This window comes from Cyclopterus lumpus, chromosome 12 (assembly GCF_009769545.1).
Source record: "Cyclopterus lumpus isolate fCycLum1 chromosome 12, fCycLum1.pri, whole genome shotgun sequence".
Classification (NCBI taxonomy): domain Eukaryota; kingdom Metazoa; phylum Chordata; class Actinopteri; order Perciformes; family Cyclopteridae; genus Cyclopterus; species Cyclopterus lumpus.
Genome location: NC_046977.1, coordinates 13,142,300 through 13,166,985, shown reverse-complemented (window position 1 = coordinate 13,166,985; position 24,686 = coordinate 13,142,300). Strand labels below are relative to the sequence as shown.

At 43.0% G+C, this 24,686-nt stretch overlaps 1 protein-coding gene across 3 annotated transcripts in view; it reads left to right on the top strand.

Moving 5' to 3' along the window:
• The window catches only part of tjp2a (tight junction protein 2a (zona occludens 2)), a 28,825-nt gene extending 4,328 nt beyond the window's left edge, over positions 1-24,497 (top strand). The window contains exons 2-25 of one of the 3 annotated variants that reach the window (XM_034547038.1): positions 4,495-4,624; positions 10,085-10,138; positions 12,384-12,508; positions 13,146-13,248; positions 13,454-14,234; positions 14,361-14,464; positions 14,730-14,883; positions 16,008-16,119; positions 16,611-16,741; positions 16,836-16,911; positions 17,097-17,247; positions 17,445-17,553; positions 18,090-18,309; positions 18,621-18,808; positions 18,921-19,016; positions 19,174-19,253; positions 19,345-19,555; positions 19,918-20,018; positions 20,181-20,405; positions 20,536-20,643; positions 20,961-21,161; positions 21,624-21,701; positions 22,076-22,161; positions 22,343-24,497. In XM_034547038.1, coding sequence (XP_034402929.1) covers positions 4,622-4,624; positions 10,085-10,138; positions 12,384-12,508; positions 13,146-13,248; positions 13,454-14,234; positions 14,361-14,464; positions 14,730-14,883; positions 16,008-16,119; positions 16,611-16,741; positions 16,836-16,911; positions 17,097-17,247; positions 17,445-17,553; positions 18,090-18,309; positions 18,621-18,808; positions 18,921-19,016; positions 19,174-19,253; positions 19,345-19,555; positions 19,918-20,018; positions 20,181-20,405; positions 20,536-20,643; positions 20,961-21,161; positions 21,624-21,701; positions 22,076-22,161; positions 22,343-22,493 — 3,648 coding nt within the window. In that variant the 5' untranslated portion in view covers positions 4,495-4,621 and the 3' untranslated portion in view covers positions 22,494-24,497. Of the gene's footprint in view, positions 1-4,494; positions 4,625-6,580; positions 6,840-10,084; positions 10,139-12,383; positions 12,509-13,145; positions 13,249-13,453; positions 14,235-14,360; positions 14,465-14,729; positions 14,884-16,007; positions 16,120-16,610; positions 16,742-16,835; positions 16,912-17,096; positions 17,248-17,444; positions 17,554-18,089; positions 18,310-18,620; positions 18,809-18,920; positions 19,017-19,173; positions 19,254-19,344; positions 19,556-19,917; positions 20,019-20,180; positions 20,406-20,535; positions 20,644-20,960; positions 21,162-21,623; positions 21,702-22,075; positions 22,162-22,342 lie in introns of those variants that run through there. The other 2 variants (XM_034547037.1, XM_034547039.1) reach the window with 2 other exon arrangements.
• Positions 24,498-24,686: the final 189 nt, after the last annotated feature.

Here is a 24,686-nt window from a genome sequence, read left to right as displayed (position 1 = left end):
TCATCAATAAAGTGCATGAAAAACCAACAACCTGGTATGTCTTCTCCCTCTGTGCCATAGAGCTGCATTGTTGTTCACAAACTATATCAAAAAATATTTTGATATAATCCTACATACTTAAATACAAGTGCACTATATTTTATTTGAGACGTTTTTTTACATCTTCAGGAAAAACCTGATTACCACAGACAGGTCTGAAATTGTGAGACCGACGAACACATTGCGGGTCTTAAGTCACAAAGTGACTGCATTATGAAAGGGAAAAGCCAAGGGATGGGTTTTATTTTGTTGACAAAAAGGAAAACAGAAACTGAGCTGTACGATTATATTCCTGATTCAGGATATACCAAAGCAGCTGCAGAAAGTAATGAGAGCAGATTTTCAAAACGAGGCGTGCACAGAAGCGGGGAATCGCTCCAGAAAAAAAGGGCTCTTTTTTTTGCACTCCCAAATCTGTCCCTGTTTACTCTCAAATCTTGAAGTGCAGCTTGATTACAGCTTAAATGAGTTTAGTAGTAGTTGTGTCATTAATAAACCCCCATAATGGGTTAGCTCTGGTGGAGGGGAGAAGTAGATGGGTCTGTCTGGGTGTAAATGGTGAGAAGAGTAAGCCTGGATGGGGGATTATAGGCGGAGGGGCGGGGAGCATCCATGATCTGTCAGGGCTTAGTACCACAATTATTCCAGTGGCTGCTGCAGCAGCAACAGTCGCAACAGTGGTGATGGTGGCAGAGGCTGTGTTTTCATTAGTGTAATGTCCAGAGAAGCTCCAGAATGATGTAAGAGTGACGCGCTGTCATCCTCTCTCAGCCCGGCCCACCGCCTGGTTGGAACGTGGTCATTTTTTGCTTTCCTTTTATCCTCCCTCGCTCGGGGGGGAAAAGCCAAAAGGACATCTGTCGGAGTCGGCAGGAAGGGAACGTCGCTCCGCCGCGGGGATCCTCGTGTGCTGAAGCTGTGGCTCGTCGCCATGGAGAGGGCGAATTCGTAGCGTTGATGACGTGAAGAGGGGTGGTGGGGGAGCAAACGCGCCGGGAGACGTCGAGTGTGCTCTTGCACTTCGTTAGGGAGATGGGTGGCGGCAGCGTAGCAGCAGCCGGAGCAGCGCGGTGCGTGTGATGCCGTCGCCGCCAAAGGAGACTTAGAAGATGAAGTTTAAGAAGTTCATCACTATCATGCAGGCGGCCATGGGGATTGTGCCCCTGAACAAACGGGAGCTTCTGCCACCTGGCAGGAAACTGTGGAGACCCCAGGGGTGAGTTGGATCACTTTTAGCAGGCATAGTAGGGAACTGCATATTGCAACAACCGCTTCAGCTTTTTATTCTAAAATCCTGATAATCGGTGGCTTTTTAGTGCCTATAGTTCAGAGAAGTAACAGATGGATTTTTAGAAGAATACAAAACAAAAAGTGGTGCGTGATGCAGATAGTTTTGGTTTTGTGTGACCAGGTTTTGAGTCTCTGAGTAATAAACGTTAATGTGTCATCCCAGAAGCAATCTCTCCGGTCCTCAGCATAATCCGGGGCAGAGGCAGAACTCTCAGATGGAGACATCTCAAAAGAACCATCAAAAATTAAAACAACAGTATATGCATTGCACTGTTTTACCAGGAGTAAATAAAACATGTATTTAAAGCCCTTTTTTTGGGTGGTCTGACTTGATCGAGACAAATGGACAATTATTATTATATCTGACTATTACTATTGTATCTGGCTATTACTATTATATCTGACTAATACATGATGCATTTGGGCATAAAGGTTTCAAGGAGTTATGACATCGGTGCCCTGACTGCTTGGAGCGAGACAACCATATTTTTTTAGGGTCAAGTTGTTTCCCTGTGCTGCGATTAACGACCCTGAAGACGCAGACTTCGTAGTATTCACTGTTGTCTGACTTCTTTTTTCAAACTTCACATTATCTCATTGACTAATGGATCTACGAGAACAAACCTATGGATCAGGGGTTTGCAATTAAAATTCAACGAGGTCCAGTTAGAGAAAATGTCCTCAAACAAACAAAGGTCCATCACCAAATATATTAGTAGCATAGCAGTTGTATTAATGCCAACAAACTGTAAAATCAAATAAAGAAAGTAATATCTCAACAATATTTATCTTATCCCCTTTCAAGTAAATTAAAGGCTGAGTTTAATTTTAAATTACATTACGGAAAGCTTTTGCAAAATGTGAACCTTTAAAATAACGTACTTAATTTTAGAAATAAATATTAAACTGAATTAAATTTGTCCTGCAGCTTTGAATTCAGTTAATTCAGGGTGAAGTGATGTCAACCGAGAAAGCCGTGACAATCTGAGGTTATTAAAACCACTTGTTTCAGCTTTATTCTCGTCTCTGTTAACATCATTGTTGGGCAGTGAATTAATATCAGCATTCTGATCATATTGGGCTCTTCCAGTTATTTTTCTGTGCTTTCATTTTGGATGCGAGTGGGTACGTTTGCTCAAAAGATGTGTGCTTTGACTCTTTATGGCGCTTCCCATTGGTGCGTTTAATAATCGCCATGGTCTCTGAACATATGAGAGACTGTTCCTTCTTCTGGCTCCTGTTGGGTCTTTCGCCCCGTCTCTCCTGTGTGTGTGTGTGTGTGTAAATGTGTGCTAATTGGAATACACACATTTGATGCGTAGCATCACGTGATGTCATGTGCAACGCATGTAATTGGTCGGTGGGTTTTCTGGACCGCTGAACGAGCCATAAAGGCTGGGAAAGCGTTGCCGGTTAAAATAGAAGCACTCAGTCAAAATTAAATAATTCTCCATTATCTTTCGGTTGTAGGTGCAGGGTTCAGATACAACGCTGCTATGGATTAATGTAGCTAGATGGCTGTGCTGATTGGACAAATGAATTCACATAGCTCTCTTCCTCGGGTGACATATTGTAAACAGTGCAACTCGATGATGATTATTTTATGTTGATAAAGTATATGTCACAGTTATATGCTTACTACACTACATTCATTCATCTTTATCTCTATAGGCACTGTTTTCACTAATGTCCAATTAGATGCTAAACTGCCTTGTGTTTGTTACTGTATGCATTGAAAAGTAAAGTTGAACCTAATCTTTTATAAATCCACATGTTCACATTGCATAGAAAGGCTCCATTCATTTCAAATAAACTCCTCCTAAAAGTATTTATTAAACAGCTTATTTTAGATCCACAAATTGTGCGTCACTACATGTACGGCCCATCGTCCCGTCTTCATGATTCGATTCCACTGAAAGATGTTAAAACATTATCTTTGAATTATTTTTGCCCAATCTTAGACGAACAAGGACACTCTGGAGTTTTAGCATGTGGCATCCAGAGTTTTTAAGCACTGGGTCTAAATTGCCTTCTCTCTTTTTTTTTATTTCCTCATTGTTCCTGGAGATGTGACACTGAATCTACAGGTCTGTGTAACAGGCAGCATGTTTAGTCATGCAGAGGCACAGTGTCTCTACTCTCTGACTGGATCCAGTCAGACGGTCCAAATTCATCCGAAAACCTTGCATCTGACTCACCGCCGTGAAGTTGAGAGCAAAAGTTGTTCATGTTCCACATGTTGGGGCACGTTAGTGAGCAGGTCAGAGATAGTCCTCTTGTAGTGAGGCTGCAGATTATAGTATTACTGTCGGTAGTATCTGAGCGAGCCGGGTCCCCTCTGGCTTTACTCGGAGCCGTACATGGATGGCTTAGTTCTGGAAAACATTTTATTCTCTATTTATAGCTCAACTTTTCTTTTTTTTTATCTGGTCCTGTGCTCTTTGAAATATTTTGGTTTATATTTCCTGTTTTTAACTTTCGTAATCTTCAATGTGAACATCGTCTCATCTACCAATACTAGTTAAATGTGTAAAAGATTATATGAACAAAATCATCCTCAAATTTCTTGTTTTGATTGACTCAATAGTTCCAAAGGTCAAGTACAAACAATTTACAATTACATAAAACAAATAAAAGCACATTTGAGAACCTGGAATCCGGATGATAGTTCTGCATTACTAGTTGGTCGCTCCACTTTTTTCTGAAATATCTCAACAAAAAGTGGACAGATTGTTATGAAATTTGATGCAGTTTCTCCGGTGCCCAGAGAACAAGAGCAAGACCACTGGTTTCTCACTTCTCTAATTGAAGTATCTCAACATAATTGTGTATTGTGCACATGTGACTGTCATAAATGCCCACATCTACACTTAAAGGGAAAGTCCACTGATTGAGCATCACTCACAAGAGACGCATTAAAAAAATCGAATGGTCAAAATCAATGGAGCATTGTCTGAGTTATTTAGATCTCTATACCCTAATGAGGGCGTGGCTCTCCAAGACCAATGTATCCTCCATTTCCCATAATACAACTGAATAGTGTCTTTCATTAGACTATCTCTGCCAGAGAAATGCTCACATCCTACAAACTATTAAACAAAAAAAAGTTTAACACGCATGTGTTCCTCTCTCTGTGTGTGTGTGTGTGTGTGTGTGTGTGTGTAGGGACCAGCCTGGCTCTGACCAGGCCGGCACTGACCTGCTCAAGTCCAGTCGCAAGTTCCGCTGGTCCAGAGAAGCCCAGTACTTGTACCTTCGCCGCCTCTCTTCACGCAGCTACTCGGCTATCACGATGGTACGTTTTCCACATCGCGTTTAGTGTTGATGCTTTTTGTTTTCGGCGCGAGGCGGACTCTGGTTTGGTGTGGACGCATGTGTGGTCCTGCTGACCCCTCGCTGTGTGTGTTTCAGTGTTGAGAAGCGACACGTCTGACAATCTTATTTGGAGATTTAAGTTTTGAATCCAGTCACATGGGAGCACGAGGCAGCTCTATTCATGATATCTGTTTGCATGCAGTGTGATGAAGACTTTGCTTTTCCTCATGTCCCATTTGAGACCGTGTCACTGTAGTGATGTGTATGCCGTCACATCACTTGGACCATCGTGTGTTTCTCTGTTGATGGAAATGTCATGAATTTTAATCTTGTGACACTCTCATAATCACATCACTGGGTGAAATTAAAGTTTAAGTTTGTTTCTTTGTTTATCCAAAAATACTTTGTAAGCTGCAAACAAGGCTGCTTCTCTTCTGACACGCTAATATAAGAAGATGTGAGTTTTCCTGAGTCCGCATTTCCCAGACTTCTTTGAATACAACTATGCTTTAACTATGCGTGACCCCCCCCTCCTGATGATGATTAGCCAGAGAGACATGTCATGTCCCAGAAGCTTCATTGTTTTAATGACTTGGACACACAAATTATTCAGGCCGATGAAGCTGTTTTGCATTTGGATGGCCTATTTTAAGGCCCATTTCGCATATTTCTGCTGATGAAATATGGTGATTTGACACGATGAACTGGAATTTATCTGAAATGCTAATGTCATTGCACCATTCCTAAGGTGTTGCTACTCTGAAGTAAACTGGGTTTTTTTTGGCAAGCATAAAAGCTCCTGTCATTTGTTAAAATAGTGGATAATAAGAGCACACGGTTCAATTGTACATGGCATCAGGGATTTTGGACATTTTCAGGGGCAGCTTGCGTTCTTATCTGTGATTTGTGTTGATAAAATACTAGATGAGGGCAGGCGTGAATGGAGAAACACACACACACACACACACCACACCACACACCAATAGGTTATTGTTAGACAGCTCATGTATAAGAGCCTTTACAATTATTTCACATAGTTCTATAACATCTACATATATTTGTGTACTTCTGGGGTGATTTTTCATGGTTCCAGTAGTAAACGTTAATCCTAACGCGTACAGTGATAATTAAATAATAATAGTTTGTTTTTTTAAACTTTTGTTGCAGCAGTTTGTTGAAGGCCCCTTCCTGTTCCTTTTAGTTCCCCCGGTGCACAAAGGCAGCTCTATATAAAGAAATGGGTTTTCTCAGTTTGGTTTGGAAGAACTTCACTGAATCATTGTTATACCTCACTATCGGCCATGTAGTGTATTTTCTACACAGCAATGCATTTTTGTCTTGTCTTGGCTGCAGACGTGGGGGGAATTACGAGAAAGGGATCCATTTGAAACTGCTTGTTTTGCCCTGTAATTGGTGGTACAGGTTGCCTAGGAGTAAAACACATTGTATAAAATAGACAACGCTCAGCAGCACAACAAGATGAAACCCAACCTGGTTTTGCCTCTGTAAAGCAGTCCCTGTAAGTAAAGGCTATACAAAGTGTTTTGTACATTTCACATTCATTCCCTCTACCTGCTCACATAATTCTTTTTAATTGCATGTCCTTCTCTGAATTGTGTTCCGCTGTGTGCCGTATTAAATCTGTTTGTGTGCTCTCTGTCTGGGAGCCTCACAGCAGGCTCCCTAAAAATCAATGGGAGTTTTGGACGGATCCATTTCAGTGGCATTTAACGTGCAAGTCCCCGCTACACATGTTTCTATAATGCGATCAACGGTTCGTTATTACTCAAAACCAAATACGTACTCTCCTTAATATCAAGCGAGTTTGATGTTACGACAGGTCGTTTTAGTTTGCTGTCATCTATCACAGTTACTTTTACATGTAACCCCCCCGCGATGCTCATTTTTGGTTTGATCTTAATCGAGCCAGGACGGGAGACACCGGCGCTAGTTTTTGCGCTGAATGTTTGAATTGGATAAAGTGCGATATTTAAATTAAAGTAGACGAAGCGTTACCACTTTTTTGACTTAAAACTCTGAGGTTTCTTTAACACGTTGGTCTCCATCGGACTGGAGAGGTCTGAATAGTCTAGTTTGGATCTGAAGCGCCGGTCCCGGGCAGTTCAAAGTGCGTGATGCCAGTAAACGGAGGGGGGCTGCTCTCGCTCAGCAGATACGCAACGCAGTATTTCACCGTGAGTACTTGCAGAGCAAACAATTCAAAGTATCCAAACATCACACACGTTGATAGACAATAGCACCGATATAACCTAGTTACATGTTTTTGAGGAGAAATCACGGCAGTTATCTGAGACTCTCCATGGCTGCCCGTTGCATCCCGCTGCACCTGCTATGACGTTAAGCTAAGTTAGTTATCAGCTAGTAGTTTAACTTTAGTTAAGTTAGCAGAAACACGTGCAAAGTTAATACACCCGGTTTAACCCGTTGTTCTGACCCAATAACCGTGTCTGATGTGTCCACCTCTCCCGTAATTGGTCACATTGTGTGAGTTATTGTGCCCTCGTCGTGTTGTTCTCTCTCGTGCCTCCCGGTGTAATGCGGCTCTGTGTCCAGTAGAGGGCGGACGTGCTCAACCTTTCTGTTATCAGCCACATTGAGACCTTTAGTCTCTTGAAGGATTGTTGGGAGTTGAAGAGACACAGAGTAAACGTATTGACACGCACTGATTTCCAGCCAATATTTACTAAACAGCAGTATATGTGTATGTTGCATCACATTTTTCTGTTTGGCTTAAGCTAAACATCTTATATTGGCATACTCTGCGTACTGAGGCTGGCAGATTCAAAGATTTCCAAAAGGAAAACGGAAAGCTTTTCTTGGTTGGTCATACCTTTATTTTGAATTCAGTGCAGTAACATTTCCAAAAAATGTCAACATGTTTACTGTACAATTTCACAAAATGTGTCAGGTCATGGTGTTTCTAGGTGCCTTGGTCTTGGTACTAAAAGTAGTTTTGAACATTTTTAAATAAATACTTCCAAGTCATATGAGTAATTATTTTTTAAGCAAAATATCTAATTTTATATATATATATATATATATGGCCAATTTAGGCTAACCCTAATGATGAATAAATAATCCATAACATTTAATCTACTAAGTACTTGTACTGTGGCAAAAACTCTTATTTCAATGCACTATATTGTTTTGTAAATTCTACCCACACGTTTCTGTTAATTTAAAAAGAGTCGCCCTCTCCTTCTCTAAATAATTTGTCACGGCCTGCGAGGATGACCCAGTATTTCAACCCTCCCTTCCCGGAAATATGTTTGTGTCTTGTTATGTAACGGCCAACGCTGAGGGGGCTACGACTTCTCCAGCAGGCCATCACAATCCTATTCCATAGTGGATGAAGACTCTGCTTAAAATATGTTTGGCTCAACCCAAAAGCACGTTGGCTGCTTCATTTTGTCAGACTTTCTGATGTTAATGTTTCCTCTACCACAGTTGCAGATCCATTAAACCAAAAAAAAAAGGAGACATCAAACTGGATTGTAATTAGTGATTAAAAATTCACTCGTGCTGACAAACAGAGCTTAGCGGGCGAACATGCAGCTCCTCCAGAAACCTCTCTAAATGCACAGTACTGTTCTAGAAATTGGTTTTAATGACAGTTCTGATAGTGAGTTAATATCGCCGCCTTATCAGCGTAGAAAAAAACTATTGTCGACCATCCCTTCATCGTTCATAATCGACATTTCAAAGTGCAGTGCCAAAACAAAGATCCTCTCTTCTGTTCTTTTTCTATGTAGTGTTTGTCCTGTTGTTGTTTTTTGTTTTTATTCACACAGACAGTCCTGTCTGCTGCTGGTTTTTCCTTGTAGGCCAGCAGATCAAAACTGGGTTATAATTGGTGAGCTGCTGGCCCCAGTTGTGCCCCCGTTTCACTAAACTCGGACCCGAGATGTCAACGGCACACCGATTTCCCTTTTTAGTTACTAAAAACTATTTTTATATCCCAACCAGTGTGCCATCACTAACTAGTTAAGTGTTTGATTGTCTTCGCTGAGGTGTGCGAATCATCTCTCAAACTTTGAAGCGTGTCTGATTTATCTTTGAGTCTGAGCAGACATCAAACCCAAAATGTATTTTTCCCATTGTGTTTGCGGATGAACACTCGGGCGTTTGATCACCGCAGGAGTTGGTGTGTCTGTATGTTTACACTGTCTGCCGACGGTGGGATTTGTGCTGAATGTAGGCCAGCAGAATCCCTCTTACGTCAAGGGCGGGCGGGCGGGCGGGCAAATTCAGGAAGAGGGCTGGTAGAGCAGCTGTGACCATGGAGGAGGTTGTGGCGCACATCAGTCTGCCAGAGCACCGCTGGCGGTGAACAGGGAGAGACGCAGATAGGAAGAGACGGAGAGCGCCGACGATGAAGACCGTCCTCAGCCTGCACAGGAAATGGGCCCACGCGGTCGAGACCATACGTATCCTTCAGGGACTCGTGAGTGTGATTCTGCTACAGATATGTGCAGGTCTGTGGGCAGCTGGACCCGACCGGTCCTGAAAAGGATGGTGTCGGGTGTTTTTCTTTTTTTAATTGTCCTCAGTGTGTCAGAAATAGGTTGAGTCGTGTTTTGACTTCTGAAACGAGGGATCCAGAATTGCAGAAAAAGTGCCATCAAGTGTCTAAAATGATCATTTTGGACCAAAATGACTTTGAGAAGGTAGCGTCTGAGTTTTGTAGAGAAGTTGAGTGTGTTCTTTTGTTTTTTAATTTGTTTACTTCAACTTGTTCATGATGGAGTAGTTTTGACACAAGTTGGTTTGGAGTTCGCAATGACTGTGATGGATGGACTGATTGGTTCCTTGCTTTTTCATTATTCGTCGCTTATCAGGAAACTGATCATTAATTATGTAAAGTTTAAAAAACACAATACTGGTTTCAGCTCTTAAATGCAAAGAAATCGTTGTTTTTCTCTTTTTTTATATGATTTGATACCTTCTTTTTTTACCGGGTCAGACAACAAAACCAATTTCTAGACATGGGTTTGGGCTGTAGTATTTCTCGTTAGACCTGACAATTAATGAGACAAAAATTGTCATATAAATTGATGATAAAAGGAAAGTAACTGTTACTTGCAGCCTTGCTGAGTTGAATGACTAGAAGTTTAGCCGGTGTGTATCTTATGGTTGATTTATGTAACCTGATGGTGGCTTCCTGGAGCCACCATCAGTACTTTCACCCTGAACTGATGTACGGCGTTCTCATCAATATTGAATCAACGTGATACAGAAGTTTCTCCGTCCAACTTGCTTTGAAGCAGAAACGTGTCATTGTTCTTCAGGGGGCTCCTGGTTGCGTAACGACAGCATTGGGCTACTGTGAACTAGCTTTGTTGTTCCAGCACGTAATATATTATTAATCTGGCCAGTGAAATGAAAACGACCCGCGGTAATCTTTACTTTCTCTCCACAGAACCCGGTGATGGAGGAGACCGTGTGGGAGCAGTACACCGTGACTCTGCAGAGGGTGAGTCCATCTGCCCCAAAACACACCACAGCATCCGTCATTCATAGTATTCACATTTTCAGCCATAAACAGTCCGTTTTGCCCACTGCTTCACAGAGCAGGCGTTTAAATGAACGTAAGAGACACTCCCCCCGACCTCTGAAGAAGAGCCGGAGAGAACTGAATCATGAAAAGAAATATATTTAATTTTGAAAAATTAGGTTTTCTGTCAGATGAACTCCTGAGCTCCATGGGTAGGGAAAAACTAACACTACTACTGACACTTCTGGATGGGAGGTGTGTGGGTGTGTGTGTGACATCTGTGCCTCATCTCGCCACCAGTTAAGTGAATCAGGTCCCAGACCCCTGTTAATGTTGACCAGGTGTACGACTGTGAGCCGGGCGAACCAGTTGAGCTTTAGGTAATCATCATGATGAGCTCATTGTCTCCTGTGGTTCACTGGAGCCAGAAAAGCAGATTTAGTGCAGAAAGGTCTGCCGGAGGCCTTTGAATCCCCCCCCCAACTCTCGACCCTACCGCACAGCCAGCTGTCACTCTCTGCTCTGTACATCTACTTTTTATTCTCTTCCACCATTTGATAGCTGAGTTGTTGCCTCTGCTGCCCGCGTCCCACAGAACATCTCTCACCTTGTCGAAAGGGAGAAAAACATGCAAGGCTTGAAGAAACTTAAAAAATGATATTAATTATGTAATGTGTATGCAACATACTATTCATCTGCTCTTTTGGCCAATGCTACACAGTGTTTACCACTTATTGGTTATATAGCTATAAATGGGGATGACCCACAAAGCATGCTTAAGCGAGACGAGCTCCGTGTTTCAAGAAGGGAAATGGGATGCAGGGAGTTCATTTACAGCCTAACATTAGCTAATGTGTAAGTGTCATAACCATTTAGCCACTGAGCTTATTTTTTGCAATAATTAAAAATCGAATGTGAAATTCCTGTTGGCTTTTTGTAGAGGGAACCGATGCCACGTTAACTTCCGCGGTTGGCCTGCAAAAATGTTCTCCTTGCAGCACTATTAATTGGAAACGGTGATTTTCATCTGCACTTTAACGTTATAAAAAGAAAAGAAGAGAAAATACAAACACTGTACAAACAGATGAATTAATTTTGTTAATGAGTACTGTATTAGATTGCTTTACAAAGTAAAAAACAATACTAACAAAGAGGATACTGACAAAGTGGCACAGAATATCCACAAATCATTAAACATTGGTATGTTTATTGGCAGTATCACAGAATCATCACGCTATATATCGTACACAGAAACTGAATGGTGTACAGTAACAGGGAGTGACCGTAGGTGAGTCACTCTCTCGCTGGCTTTATTGATAAGGCACCACAGACATCCCAGTACACACATGCACTCATTTACAACCGGTTTCCCATTAAGTCCCGTCACCTCTGGCATGAACTGCTGGTGGGAACAACAACATAACACTTCCTTGGCTTTACAGTATTTTCTGTCATAAAAAAATAAAAAACTTTTAATACCAGTGTAATGATTTTCCTACTTTCACTTTGGTTGGAAGTACATTATTTTTATTGCGTAGAGAAGACTCTGGCCTTCGGCAAAAAAAAAAAACCAAAGTATATGATTCGCCATAAATTTTGGTAAGCGAAAGTCATTTTTTCTTCCTTTTTTTTGGATCAGATTCTGATTATATCGGAGGTAAAGAGACGTATTCTCCTCTGCTTTCATTTTTGCCTCATGTAGGTTTCCCATTTCCTGCATCCAAGCCCATCTGCTACACACGGTGGTGAATTGTACGAGGCTTTTTCTTTTCTTTTTTTAAATACAGATGGAAGGGAGGGGATAAAGAGGCAGGGTCACGCAATCTCTGACCTAATCTCATCTGGGCAAACTGGAGCAGTGGCAGGTGGAATCATTGTTAGCTCAAATACGTTTCCACAAGAGTCTTTTTTTTAATTATGAAGCCGAGGATGAGCGTCGTTGTTCATCGCACACGACGTGGTCGCGCAGGAGTCGTGCAAGACTCCAGAGTGCACAACTGTAATCGCAATCGCAGTCAAAATCCCTTTATTCCCCGTGTACAATATACATACAGCCATGATAATACACTGAGCTGACACACCACGGGGATTACAGGACCCCCACCCCACTCTCTCTCTCTCTCTCGCTCACACACACACACACACACACACACACACACACACTCACTCACTGTGACACAGAATATATGGAGATTTGCATTAATGTTTTTGGTTTTGTTCTCAGGATCCGAAGATGGGCTTTGGCATCGCAGTGTCAGGGGGGCGAGACAACCCGAATGACGAAAGTGGAGAGACGTCCATTGTGGTGTCCGACGTCCTGCAGGGAGGACCTGCTGATGGCTTTTTGTTGTGCGTACGCTTGTTGCTCATGATCCTAAGAGGAAATCTCCAGACTGTAAAGCAGTTTACAGCAGTTTAAAATATGCTTGGCACCATCAATATCAGATTTAAAGATTTCTTTTTGTATCTTTGTGATAACGCGCCTTTATCTGTCCAGGGTTTTCTTAATTTAACAGGATTTGCCCAAAACAGACATTCCTGTCTGGCCAATTGTATCCATTGTCGTCCAGAACTTTCAATTTTAAGTATGTATGAAGTTAGACGTCCATTATGAGTGACTTCATCCACAACAAAAAACAAACCCAAGACTTATTTAATCAGTTAATTCATTAGTATAACATTCATATTTGCTTTTATGTGACAACTGACAACAAAAAGGATGAGTGACTAGACTAAGCTGTCCGGCATATTTTAATAGCCCAAAGGATTTATTTTCTAACTTGTAGCATTCACGTTATATGACTTAGTGGGAGGACAACTTTCTGAACAGAAACAAAGTCACTTCAGGATAAAATGTGAAATGTAGCTATACAACTTGTGTCTTTTATTTTTGCAATAGTCGTCCACATTTAGCACCCTGAGAACACCCACAATTCCAGTTTTCTTTGCATGTAACATGATCTCATATCAATGTGTTTGTGTTCAGTGAGAATGACCGCGTGATACAGGTGAACGCCATCCCCATGGAGGGGGCCACCCACTCCTTCGCTGTCCAAACCCTCAGGAAGTGTGGCAAAGTGGCAAAAATTGTAAGTACAGCTTTTGGTTTGTTTTTTCAGGGTGGAGTTTTTTCTTAGTAAATATTGTTGATGTGAGTTGGACCCCATGTAATCAGGACGTGTGTTTGAAACTGGCTGAGGAAATACAATCGCACTTATTGCTCCACCCTCAACTTCTCAGGTAGTGCTAAAGTGACCTTTGACCTTTTTGTTTTTATTTGTAAAAAACAAACAGACAGTCAAGAGACCCAGGAAGGTTCCAGTAAATATGCTGAACCGGCCCCCGTCACCTGATGACAGGGTCTTTAACAACGACTACAATGAAGATTACAACTACGAGCAGGACCGCCGCAGCGTGTACAGCGGCCGGAGTGGAGGCGGGCGGGACCACAGCCTGGAGAGGGAGCGAAGCGGGGGAGGCTACATGGATTCTGGCTACCAAACACGCGAGCGTGACTACGAGCGGGACTACGACCGGGACTACGACCGGCAGGAACGGGGCAGGAGCACAGAGAGAGACCTGAGCCCGGACCGGCAGTACAGGAGGGACGGCAGCCGAGGTCGCACTTTGGACAGAGAACACAGCCCGGATCGCCCCTACAAGGGCGACCACAGCCCGGAACGAAGGTACCGCAGCGAGCGCGCCCTGGACAGAGGCCACAGTCCCGATCGGCGCTACCGCAGCGAGCGCGCCCTCGACCGGCAGGTCAGCCCAGACCGACGCTACCGCAGCGAGCGAACGCTGGACCGCACCAACAGCCCAGAGCTGCGCCACGGCCGCGAAAGTCACAGCCCGGCGCAAGGCCGCGGACGCGAGCACAGCTTGGAGCGTGGACGCGAACACATCCCCAGGAAGTTCGAGGTGCCGCCGATGAAGAGGAGTGGGAGCCGGGACCGTCTGGCGCGTTCGCCGTCACCTGCTGCCATGCCCGTCCCTCTGGCCCGCCCCGCCTGGGACATGGAGCCACTGGAGAAACCAATGAATGTCATGCTGCTGAAGAACCGGCCCAACGAAGGTAAAAAACTGATGAACCGCTTACAGGTATTGTGTTTTTAACCAACTACGACAGCTAGGCTGTATAGATGGTTTATGTGTTATTATACAAAGATGATTTATTTTATTAACAATTTTTTTCCCCCAGAGTATGGCCTTCGTCTTGGCAGTCAGCTCTTCATCAAAGAGATGACTAGCACAGGACTGGCCTGCAGAGATGGGAAGCTGCAGGAAGGGGACATTATATTAAAGGTAGGGTCAAGGTCTTTCTTCAAAGTGCAGATTTAGAACAAGCTTTGTGTCAGAATAGAATTGTATATGAAATTTGAACTCTGAAATTTGAATTTGGTTATTTGGGATGCCTAAATTGAATCTTCTTTGTATTTAAATAAATCAAAAGACTTGACTCATTTTGAATACATAATTCCGAGGGGGGTCGTACAGTTTGCATTGTTTTTTTAGTTAGTGCAGTGATAACCATCTGGCTGTCTCTGGACCGCCCCTCCCTTTCTGTCAGATTAACGGCACGGTGACTGAAAACCTGTCACTCAGCGACGCAGGGAAGCTGATCGAGAAGTCCCGCGGGAAGCTGCAGCTGATGGTGCAGAGAGACAAACAGCAAGTGCTGATCCGAGTGCCCCCGATGGTCGACAGCGACTCAGAGCTCGATGGTGAGAGACACTCGAAACTGAAAAGCAGCAGGTCCTTTCCATCGTAAAGGCAAACCTCGCGAGTGGCTGCCATCAGCGTATATAAACCCGCTGCGTATAAACTATATTCGACTCAACTGTAGAAACATTGTTGCCGTTGTTTGTTGTATTTATCCATCAAACGTGTTTTCCCCTTCATAAAATAAAAGTTTTACTAACATCAGTTTTTAGTTTTATTTAAAGGTGTGCAAATATATATATATACCGTCAGTACAGGATATATATAAATAATAAAAGCAGTTATAGCGATATGAGCTAACCAGAGCCTCTCCAAAATACCATCATTATTGTTTTCTACCGTCATGATTACTCTTTTATACCTGGTTTTACTGTCACATGACCGGATGGCGTGCTGTGATTGGTTGGGACCAATCTAGATAAGTGGTGTGATGGGATTGTTCACTGACCAAATGTTTGCAGGGAGGCGGGGTGGAGATAGCCGAAAGACTTGTGACCCACTTTGTCTGGTTTTGGGAGTGTGTGTGTTTCTCTGTGTATGTGTGAACGTGCTCACTCGCCTCAGGCAGGGTGATCTAATCCGCCATCATAATCTGCTATTGGATATGACAGAATTTCATTAACTTCAGGTCGGCACCGCAGCAGCCGTCCATTGTTGCGCTCTGTGAAGGCCTCTGAGAACAATAGGGACCGGTTGTGAGGAGTTTCAGCTCTGCGAGGTCCAAGTCACCTGAAGTGCATCTCCGTAATTTAGATTTGTAATGGATTGCTGCGCTTTTGTTAATCATGCCGCGCTGAAATTACGTGGAAACGCAATCTAGCCTTTGAGCCGGTACTACACGTAATCACTGGGCATTCTCCCCTTTGTAGTGATGTGACCTTCATTTGTTCCGTTTCCTGCTCCCCTGAACTGAAGGCCATCTGAATCGTGTCACATTCAGTAATAATAGTTTGAAAAAAGCAAATGCAGGCGCGTTGAGAAGAAATTAAACATTTTCCAGACATGTTTTCAGTCTTTGTTACCCGGACATGATGACAATACAAACCGCCAAAGACCTCATGGACACTTGCGTCTTAAGGATGCTTTATTTTTCAAGCGTTCAAGCGTTTGTTGTTGTGTGTTGCAGATATCTCCGAGATCGAGTCGTACCGCTCCTACTCCCCACAGGATGACAGGCGGGGCCACCACTCCGACCTCTCCTCCCACTCCTCCAATGAGAGGCTTAGAGAGAAGCCTAGGTAAGCTGTCACTAAATCTTGAGCCATGGGAAGTGTTTATTTCCCCCTCCGCTTGCTTCCAGGGGTTTGTTATGCTCAAAGCCCCAACGTGTCCGCTGAGATATGCCGCTGATTGTATTCTGTGTGTTGCAGTAAAATGAGGACAATGCAGGATTATGTTGATTTGTGTTTCATGAAGCTTAGCCAATCACATTAAATAAGGGACAGTGGTGATCATTTTAATTATGATTGATTCTTTTTCTTTCTTTTTTTTCTTTTATTGAGGATTTTTTCTGCAATGACTAAGCGCTATAATGTTTGATTTGTCTGTATTTATTTTTCATCTGCCATTTTGTGGTTTTCTTGATAGTATTGACAGATGTTTGGGGTATTAGGGTGTACTGAGGGATGACATGCAACAAAGGTCGCCAGCAGAACTGACGATGTGGTCAACAGAATATTTTTATTAGAGATTAGCCACATTGTGATACTTGAGTTTGCAAAATTACCAGAGAGGACCCGCCCAACAGACTGGCAAAAATGGGTGCCATGCCAACGCCATTCAGGGTTCCCGACAGGGCTGTACAAGACAAGCCCCCCTTGCAGGCAGAGAGGGAGGAGCCACGGTCAGAAACTCCTCCAGGTACACAAGTCTCTCTTTTTGGGTATATGAAAACTTTGATCATTAACTGGTTTTGAGTAAAATAAACAATATGACTATGTTTCTTCTGTTGCAGTAACTCCAGCCCCGAGGGTTCATACTGCTCTCAAGGTGCCGCTGAAGACGAGCATAGAGGACCAGGACGTTTATGGGTCAGTCTATCGCAAATAGTTATTCAGGGTGACACTTTATTCATTTATTATTTAACCCCACCGTTAGATCAGCCCTTTCTGGGTTGTGAAACCAGAGACCCAGAGTTCGCAATTGGCTATGAAATGATTTATTCCGTCCTTCCCTTTATGTATATGTGTAATGAGATCTTCCTTCCATCGACCAGGCCGAACACGGTGATGGTGCGTTTCTACAAAGGGGACAGTGTGGGTCTGAGGCTGGCGGGGGGGAATGATGTCGGCATCTTCATCGCCGGGGTTCAGGAGGACAGCGCCGCTGAGCAGGAGGGTCTCCGCACAGGAGACCAGATCATGAAGGTTAGACTTATTAACCCACATTTAGGATCCCATTAGACCCTATAGGTACCACAGCACTGTAAACGAAGCAGTAAAACATATTAAATTAAAGTGATGCAAAAACTAAATTATGAAATCAACAATCCATGTTGTATTTACTTCTTTTCTATACTATAACTCTCTCTAATGGTATTTCTTGTCTGATTGGTCTGTATCAGGTGAACAACATGGATTTCCGATGCATGGTGCGCGAGGATGCCGTCCTCTACCTCCTGGACATTCCCAAAGGAGAAGACGTGACCATTCTTGCTCAAAGCAAACCTGAAGGTACTGGGGGATGGGATATATATATATATATATATATATATATATATATATATATATATATATATATATATATATATATATCGCCGAGAGGTGCACATTTCTCCATGTTGAGGTGGCAAAGGTAATGGAGAATGTCAGAATCCACTTCGAAAAAGACGGCCAAACTAGTGCCCACGTTGTTTTGTGGTATGCGTGTATGCTAGCCATTAAGAGCATGACTCCTAATGCAAATATGTATTACCATTAATAACAATAGTTAAGAAGGACTGATGAATACAAGTACAGCAAAAACCAAAGTTGACAAACTGGCACTTAACAAAATGTCTAGAATATATGCTTGATTGTTGGATAATATGCCAGAGATACACCATGAAGACATATGACGACAAGCACAGAGCTGTGCCACCATGTTAGAGGAGGTTGAGGTTTAGTTTTTAGTTTAGTTTTCTGATCATGCCTTGTGACACTGAGTGAGTTGATGGACCCAGAATGACAGGGGTCTTTTCTGTTTTACCCCCATTTGTGTTCTGTTTCAGTGTACGAGGACATTTTAGCGTCCGGCAGAGGGGATTCTTTCTTCATCAGGACCCACTTTGAGTACGAGAAGGAGGCTCCTCTGAGCCTGCCATTCTCCAGAGGAGAGATCTTCAAAGTGACGGACACACTTTATGATGGCAAACTCGGCAACTGGCTGGCAATCCGCTCTGACAAAGACAACCAGTTGCAGGAGAAAGGAATCATCCCCAACAAGAGCAGGTGTGTGCAGAGTTGTGGTGTTTTACTCATGCAGGGAGTGCTTGTTAAAAAGAATTGGCATGATATGTGTGTGTCTGTAGTGGCGGCCATGCTAGCATACATTCCAGTCGTTCACTGGCTTCAGAGTAGAAGGCAACAACTGGAACTTCTGGTCAGCTGTACAGTCCAGCAATACGAGGCTGTGCTTCATCAAACAGAAAACAGCCTTGGTCATTAGTCGGTCTACAAATCACAGCTCGGGCACATCCTCCAGTTTGAGATTCACGGTTCGCTAACGCTCTTAAAAAAAATAAACATGTTTTGTCTCACAGAGCAGAGCAAATGGCCAACGTCCAGAATGCTGCTCGGGCGGCATCGGGCACCGACAGAGGAGACTTCTGGAGGCTGAGGGGTCAAAGGGCGGCGAAGAAGAAAGATTTGCGCAAGAGCAGAGAGGACCTGAGTGCAGCTCCGGTCTCCACAAAGTTCCCTGCATATGAGAGGGTGGTCTTGCGTGAAGGTACCCAAATAACAAAGTTCTCCCCTGGTGACTCTAGTTTCCCACAAAATATATAATTGGCATATTTTCTCTTCCTACTTGTGACTACATTTGTATTCTGTTGAATGTCCAGCTGGTTTCAGGAGGCCTGTGGTGATATTTGGTCCCATTTCCGACGCAGTGAATGAAAAATTGGGCAACGACATGCCAGGCAATTTTGTGGTTGCCAGTAAGTGCTTACCTCCTAACCTGTTCACTGTTTTAAATTGTACCGTAGCACACTTTGTTGTGTAACATATAGTATATAGTGAAAATGAGGGATGATGGATTATTGTACATGTGCATCATTCTGCATTGTAAATCTTTTCTTTTTAATCCTCTCTCAGAAACTGAGCCCAAGGACGCAGGAAGTGAGAAGTCCTCCGGAGTGGTCAGACTAAACACCATCAGACAAATCATTGAACAGGTATTGTACAGGAAAAGAAACCAAAAAAAAAGTAACGCTCAGAAAATGCTGTTAAATCATCTGACATTCAACCCCCTCATTTTTCCCTCAGGACCGTCATGCTCTGCTGGACGTGACGCCCAAAGCTGTGGACACTCTCAACTACACTCAGTGGTATCCCATCGTCATCTTCCTGAACCCAGACAGCAAGCAAGGCGTCAAGACCATGAGGAGCCGCCTCGTACCCGGGTCCACCCGCAGCGCACGCAAGCTGTACGAGCAGGCCGTCAAGCTGAGGAAGACCTGCTCGCACCTTTTCACTGGTGGGTTTTATTACGAAAGTGGAACACTGATAATGAATCTTAATAAATCTCTTTATGTTACACGCTGCTTTCATTACTGTAAATGGTAACAATGACAAATAATAGTCAGGCAATTGAAAAGCGATAAATGACAATAGAAAAACAGGTCTAACTTTAACAAAATGCTTTTTTAAAAGAAATGCTGCAAGGATCCTTTAGCGGTCGCACCTCTTCTTTACTCAAGATTTTGTTCTGGATGTTATTTGGTCAACTTAAGTACTCCGGTGACTTATTACAATTCACACGGATTAACTGACCCATCGTTTGGGATTCTTGGGCTAACCGTGGGTCGTCTTCTTTGTCTCTCCGTGTGCACCGTTCAGCGACCGTTGACCTGAACTCGGCCAATGACGCCTGGTATGGCAGCGTGAAAGATTCCATTCAGGAGCAGCAGGACAGAGCTGTGTGGGTGTGTGAGGGCAAGGTGGGTCTGATTCTGTGTGAGTTAAGCTCTGCCGCGGGTGTTTCTCAACACCTTTACGTGGGTTTTACAAATGAGTTTAAAGAATAGACTTTAGAATTAATAATAAAATAAAGTGTGACGATTTTAACCAAGTTGTAATGCGTCACTTTTTATCCCCCTCAGTTGGACGGTTCAGAGGAGGACTTGGATCTCCACGATGACCGCATGTCCTACCTCTCGGCAATGAGCGCGGACTACCTGAGCATGGACAGTCGCCTCACCAGCGACTACGAGGACACAGCGGACGAGGGCGGGGCATACACCGACAACGAGTTGGACGAGCCGCTGGACGAGCCCCAGCCGGTGTCTGCCATCAGTCGATCGTCGGAGCCCGTGCTGCCAGATGAGGTGGGAATGCCGATACGCTGTATGAAATACTGCTTACGCTGGAGTCGGGGGTTTAACGGTCCCCCTTTCTGATTCACCCCACTGTTTCCATATCCTTACCCTGACAACCCTCCTCTGTCCGTGCACGTAGAAGCCTCATCCTGAACCCCGGGCTCGAATGAGGAGGTCAGGGAGCAGAGAGAAGCTGAACAGAGACCCCAGCCCTCCCCTTCCTCCTTTTGTCCCCGACCCTCCGAAGGTGAGACCCTCCCCCTCGTTCCTCCCCAACAACCCTATTTACACGGAATGAGTACAAAGTAAGCCTTATGTGCCTTTTGCAGGTTCCACTTAATTTTGTATTTAATTTAATTGTTATCTCACTGATACACATTGCTGAACCTGAACTAGGAAGATGAAGAAGAAAAAGCCTAAAAAACAGAATCATTCTTATATTTTGACCTCTTGTTGCATTTTAGTTTTTCCACGAGGAGGTGTTTAATTTTGAGGAAGCGTGACCGTCCTCACCGTCTCTGGCAGCTGCATGCAGGTTTCACAAACTGCCCTTTCCCGTGACAGGTGCGGGCTCAGACTCGGACTGACTCATCCCGGAGCTATGACTCACACTCCAGCAGCACCATCAGCAGCGACCTAGTGGGCATAAACAAGCCGCTTCCCCCTCCCGTGGCCCTGAAGCCCCCCGTCCCGCGTCATAGCCAGCCGTCAGAGGAGCGTAACCCGGGGGACGAGGACCCCGCCAACACATCCTTTCTGGGCAAGGTCAGTGAGATCACACAGCATTTTGTTTGACCAACAAAGTAGGCAACTCGAGCAAAAGATTCCTATTCTGATCTATTAAATCTCAAAAATCCCTTCTAAGTTATTCTCTGTGACATTTTCCTGGCTCATCCAGCATTTATAATTTTTTATTTATGACAGACTTTAACTCAGTTATGAAATTATTATTTATTTCATTTTCTTCCTCTTTCATTGCTTCTAATATGAAATAGAAAATGGGTGATCAGGTAACTCAACATGTCTGAATCCATCCGTCTTGAATGTTTGTAGCCCTCGTTCCACAATTACTCATCTGTTGTAATAGTGTGCAATCATCTTCATTTCATTAAGTTACACTGACATGTTTCAGTTCATTTGTATATTAATCATGCAGTGTGGATGTGCAGTATCTACTATCTATCATAAATAAAATGTAACATTAATTGACATTTATTTGTCTCCTAGATAAAAGCTTTTGAGAAAATGGACCATCTGGCCCGAGCTCAGAGGATCCTGGAGCTGCAAGAGGCAGAAAATGCAAGAGTGAGTATTGCTTTTATTTATATTACGGCCTGAAGTATGACGAACTATTTGCTAATAATGTCAGCTAGCCTAGAACGTTGGTAAACAAAGACAGTTGAATATGAATTATTATTCATTCATGAGATCCTGTGTATGGATTAAGCCCATGATGTACACGCAATATCCTGGCGCGCTTTAAACATATAGAAAAGTGGGATTATTTAGCTAGTTACCTAAAAACACAAAAATATTGACATTAATCCTTCACATGAGTTGTCAAGACATCGTGACCGACGCATTCACAATACAGTGCAGTCAAATTATATTGTGATTCTAGCTCTCAAATGCATATTCTAGTCCTTTCTGTCTCTGATCTGGGTCTTCTCTCTGCACAGTTGGAAATCGCCCAGAAGCATCCAGACATCTACGCCATCCCAGTGAAACCGCCAAAACCCAACCTCAACCGCCCTCAGCCAATAGGGTGAGAGCATCACTCTTCACATTAAAGAACATCAGATTTATTAAGATGTTGTAGGGGCTTTTTCACCTTTTTTGATTTCTATGAAAAGAAAAAGTTAACTGCTGGATAATTGTGGATCTCTCTCTGTCTGTCTCTGTGTGTGTGTGTGTGTGTGTGTGTGTGTGTGTGTGTGTGTGTTCAGTTCAAGCTCCAATCCCGAGCAGGCCTTCAGGCCGCCATACTCTGAGTCCAGAGGGTACGAGGAGGATGAGGTGGAGTACCGCAGGCAGCTGGTCGACCAGACCAAGAGAGGATACTACAATCCTCAGAGATACAATGACACTGAGCTGTAGGCTGAGAAACCAGGAACTGGATTCCTCCCACATCATCGCTCCAAGCAGACAACGTTTGTTGCCATGGTAACAACTTGTGCAACTTTACCTTGATGTAAACTCTTCTGTTTGCATTCCCATTTCTGAAAAGATGTCCATTTCAACACTTATTCAACACATACACACACACCCACAGTGTATTTTGGCTAATTTACCGTCCAAAAAGCCTTGTTCTCAGATTCTTCAGTGTATATATTATATTTCATATATTGTTTTGATGTGTCTGAAGAGGTTTTATTTTCCCGCATAACACTATATGTCATACATACTATTACATTTGAGTATGAGCTAAGCATGTTTTTCTGAAGATAAATAGCCTGGAGGTTGTTAAACTGCACTTCTTCTGTAGTTTTGAAATTGCCAGTTGCTTGGCCGCTAGAGAAGTCTGGAAAGGAACAATATTGCAAATATACAAATTGAGCAAGAACATGTGGCCAGCTACCAACTTAGTTTTTTAATCAGAAAGGAATGTTTTAAGGATTCTGGGTTTGCCTTTAGAGCATCAAGTAGGTGTTGTTGTTGTTGGATGCCCTTTTGGGCTTTTCAAAGATTGCCAGGTTTTTATTTTTCAGAAAAACAGATGCATGCCTCTCTTCCTTGACATTACATTCCAGTAACAAACTGGAGCTAAAAGCATGAAACAACGTACTGTACTTATGTACAATATCTAGACTTTTTAGCAGTTCTGTGCGCCACCAATGTTCTGACCCGCCACACCATCAACTAGCTTGTTTCAGGCATTCTCATACCATGTTCAACTCAAACTATCAGTCGGAGTCACACACATACACACATACACACACACACACAGAATGCTGCAGGGTAGACATATTTCTGAAGGCCAACCCCCATAAATTAGCATCTCACTGGTTCCCTTGACAAAAAGCCAATGGTGTTTTTGGATCATCACAGAAAATAAGCTCTGTGGCAAACACAAGTTTGTGATAATTACAGGTTTTGTTCAGCAACGCACCACTTTTAAGAATGTTTTATTCATTTTTAAAGTGTGAATTCAATCGCCAAAAAAAAGGAGAAAAAAAGCTTGGTGTGAAGGTGGAACAGTTGTCATGGTAACCTGTAGCCATCTCATTAACCATGCCCTTTTGAAGACAAGTAAAAGCTTCTAAATTCACATCTGATATTTACTGACGTATTTTATGTCTGAGAACAAAACGTAAAAAAACAAAAAAGCCATTGACTTTGAGACGAGGGAACCAGAAGTGCAAATATGTTCACTAATTTCTGGGTTTTAGAATTTAACCACTCTGTAGGTGTTCGTCTTCCTCTTCTTATGGCTCTCCAGACAAGAAATATCTCTGATTCCTATTATATATATTTTACACACACACACACACCAACTACACTGTGTAATATGTGTGGGAGGCAGCATTTGTACAAGTGCCTTGTAGCTCTAATATAAGTTTGGAGAAGAAAAATCACCCAGTTACAGACGGCATAATGTTCCTAAATAGAACTGCTGAAAAGATATTTAAGTACATTTGTTCCGTATCGTCAACACAGATTAATTTAACTGGAAACTGTCCAACCGTTTCAGTTCATTGGACATTTGGTAGAGAGGCACATTGTCTTCACCGAAGAAGAATTCTGGAGCTGCAAAGTTGTAATTACGAGATACAGAAGGATCTCATGAAGGTACTTCATACCCATGAGATAACGCATGACAACACCTGGAAGCGTTTCTGTATTTAACTCGGCTGGAGCAGATGTCACGGATTTTACTGAATTTGTAAGGTTTAGATATAAAGAGGTGCAGCACAACACTAATGTACGTTTATTAGCTGCTTGCCACCAGAGACAATCCCAGTTATTGCATACATGTTTTTATATTGGCTGTGAAGTCTTTGTATACGGGAGCATGTGGTGATGATAATCATGTGGGTGTATCAGTCTAAATGTTAGTTGGTGATTGTTCTTTTTTTTTTTTTGTGATCTCCATGTTACTGAAGAGACTCTTGGTAAATTCAAATAAATAAATCTCTTTTTACATTTTTTAAAACTGTTTTTTAATGTTAAATTTGTGTTTTGTCTGGAGAGATTGTATCATTGTTTTATACCTGTCCTGGATCGACATTGACACACACACACACACACCCACACACACACACACACACAGGGTGAAAAGCATTCTCACAT